Genomic DNA, 2,907 nt, shown 5'->3' with positions numbered 1-2,907 from the left:
ATGGCCAATGTATCTTTGGTCACTGAGTTTATTCTTGTGGGATTTCCACAGTTACATGAACTGACGATGGTGTTTTATTCCGCAGTTCTACTGATGTATCTTCTATCACTTCTGGGGCACAGCTTAATCATCACTGTGGTGCTCATGGAACCCATGCTCCACACACCAATGTACTACTTCCTCCTCAACTTCTCCATTGCTGAGATCTGCTCCACATCAGCAGAAGTCCCCAAAATGCTGACCAATATCATCTTGGGCAAAAATACCATCTGCTTTGCATGTTGCATGGCGCAGGTTTTCACTGTCTTTGCAATGGGAGCTGTTGAATTCCTTATGCTCTCAATCATGTCTTTTGATCGCTATGTAGCTATTTGCAAACCTTTACTCTATAAAACGGTCATGACCCATCAATTCAGTCTTCACTTAGCTTTGGTGGCTTGGACCGGTGGGTTCCTAATTGTCTTCTCTCAGGCAGTAGTAGTTTGGACATACCCTTATTGTGGAGACAACATCATTGACCACTTCTTTTGTGATATCGGACCCCTTCTGAAATTGGCTTGTGCCGATACAAGTGTGATGGAACTAATTGGTCTCATCTATGGTGCCACTTTCATGTGGGGATCCTTCAGTCTTTCTCTGATATCATACATGTACATTATAGCTGCCCTAATTCGGATCTCTTCTGCCACTGGATGGTCCAAAGCCTTTTTCACCTGTGCCTCCCACCTCACTGTAGTAACTATCTTCTACACAGCTGACTTGTTTATGTACTTGAGGCCTTCAACCCATGGTGACACTCGACTCAATAAAGTGGTATCTCTAGTGCGGACAAGTTTGATACCCATGTTAAACCCTTTCATCTACACAATCCGCAACAGTGAATTCAAGATAGCTCTAGCAAAAACAATGAGATGGAAGCTGGTTCTCTAGGATTTGGAAGTTGTTCAAAAGAAAAAAAATATATAAGAAGGGTGTTGTTTATCATGGTTTTATACAACGATTAGTTCTATGTGTGTGTGTTTGTGTGTATGTATGTATGTGTGTATGTATGTTTATGTTTATGTGTTTGTGTCTGTGTGTGTGTGTGTGTGTGTATCTCAATATCAATATCACCTCAAGGCACATATAATGTGCAGTTATTTTCCTGAGAAGTTGAATCTCTTTTTAATGGAAAAAAACAACAACCGTGGGACCCCAGATAGTGGTATCTGGAGGAGGGGTCAAAAGGGCCAGGATAACAGGAGTGGTCATGCAGTCAAAGCCCTGCCCCCCTTTTCAGGGTATTGCATGCCTGACCCTGGTAAAAAGCGATGGGGCTGCAATCACACAATAAACTTTCATCTTTCTTGATCCCCCTCCACAGATGCCCCTGACAGCAGCTTTTAAAAAAAATAAAATGCTTAACTTCATCTTCTCATTTACAGTTGCAGTGGAAGAGTGTATTCTGATTGTCTACTTATATTCTTGTTTTTTGTTTGTCCGTGTGTTTGTTTTTAAGGAGAGGCATCTGAAGAGTCCCTCTTCTGGGGGGAGATGGGTGGCGGCCAAATTTGAAAAATAAATAACTAAATAAATAAATCTGGTTTGGGTAAATCTATAAATTCTTATCAAGTTATACACTGTCAACTTCCTTGAGGTCCTAAAAGAGATTTAGGAAGCATTCTGCTCTCTATGGATGTTGTTGTGTTACAACGTGTGTAGATAATACATTGTGTACGAGAAATGTCTGCAGATAATTCTTTAATAATGGGAATTTGACACATTTTTTGACTGAAGCACAAGAATTTATTATAGTACCAGAGAGAGCAGAAGATAACCTAAAAAGGAGCCCCATCCATATCTTTGTACCGGCATATCCATTATTGTATTTTGCCTCCTGACATGCTTTACACGGCCAAATGTAGCCTTGATAACAGCATTGCTTGATTTTAGTCAATGTCAGAGCTAAGGGTCTGTAACCAGTCCATCTGCAAGACAATGGGAATATGCAAAGAAGACCTATTCTTCTTGAGAAGTCTATAACACTGGGAATGATGGAACGAAAGTGAAGAAGAGGATCAGCAGGAGCAGGGTGGGTGGAATTAATTGCAGTGGTGATGGGAGAATGGTTGGCAGACCTAAAGGGCCAGATTCAGGACATACCAAAACATCCACTGTCTGTGTGGATGTTCTGATTGAACACTCTCACCCCTATAGTGTAGACCAGGTTGAGAAACCAAAGCCATATAGGTCTAAAACTACTTTCATTATATTGCACTGTACTGAGGAACAGCTATAGTAACAGAATATTGCAAGTCAGAACGTGCTTCTCTCCTCCTTCACTTTATCTTTGCATGAACTAGGACGATCCATTTGGGATGGGCTTAAACTGGGCTTCTCTGATCATGACATTGACTTGATGGCAAATAATCAGTCAAGGTTTCCAGATCACCACTCATGAAAGGGAACGTATCGAGGGAAAACACAGTCACTCTAAATAATAATTTGCATGTGACTTCACAACTTAAACAACAATCCCTTTGTTTTTTAAAGGGGCTTTCCAACCAAAGTCTGGCTTGTCTGTTGGCTGGCTGTGTCACCAACCCTGAACCTTTGACACCCAGTTAAGGAAAACATACAAATGCTTTTTCTTGATATTGACCTTTTTTCCAGACATCCTTAAACTTATGCATTTGGTATTTAAGGTATGCCATGATGCAAAATGGATAACTGTGAGTTATGAAAATTTAGGCCAGGTAAGTGTAAACTCTGCTCTCATAAGCATACTGAATCTGTACCATAAAAATTGGCAGGAAAATAATTAAATTTTCTCAGAGCATTTTTGTCCTAGTTCCTGTTATAGGCATAAGCACAAGAGCTCTCAGATGGGAGTGACCCGCCTATTATCCTGAAAAATCTCAACTGGAC

The 2,907-nt window shown here is 40.6% G+C and overlaps 1 protein-coding gene across 1 annotated transcript; it reads left to right on the top strand.

Moving 5' to 3' along the window:
* On the top strand, positions 1–930 carry LOC134497106 (olfactory receptor 6X1-like). The gene has a single exon (XM_063302818.1). The coding sequence runs from the start codon at positions 1–3 to the stop codon at positions 928–930; it is 930 nt and encodes a 309-aa protein (XP_063158888.1).
* The last annotated feature ends 1,977 nt before the right edge of the window (positions 931–2,907 follow it).

Source organism: Candoia aspera, chromosome 4 (genome assembly GCF_035149785.1).
Source record: "Candoia aspera isolate rCanAsp1 chromosome 4, rCanAsp1.hap2, whole genome shotgun sequence".
In the NCBI taxonomy this organism is placed as follows: Eukaryota; Metazoa; Chordata; class Lepidosauria; order Squamata; family Boidae; genus Candoia; species Candoia aspera.
Note: the sequence above shows the minus strand (reverse complement) of the source record. Positions and strands in the feature narration are given on the sequence as shown.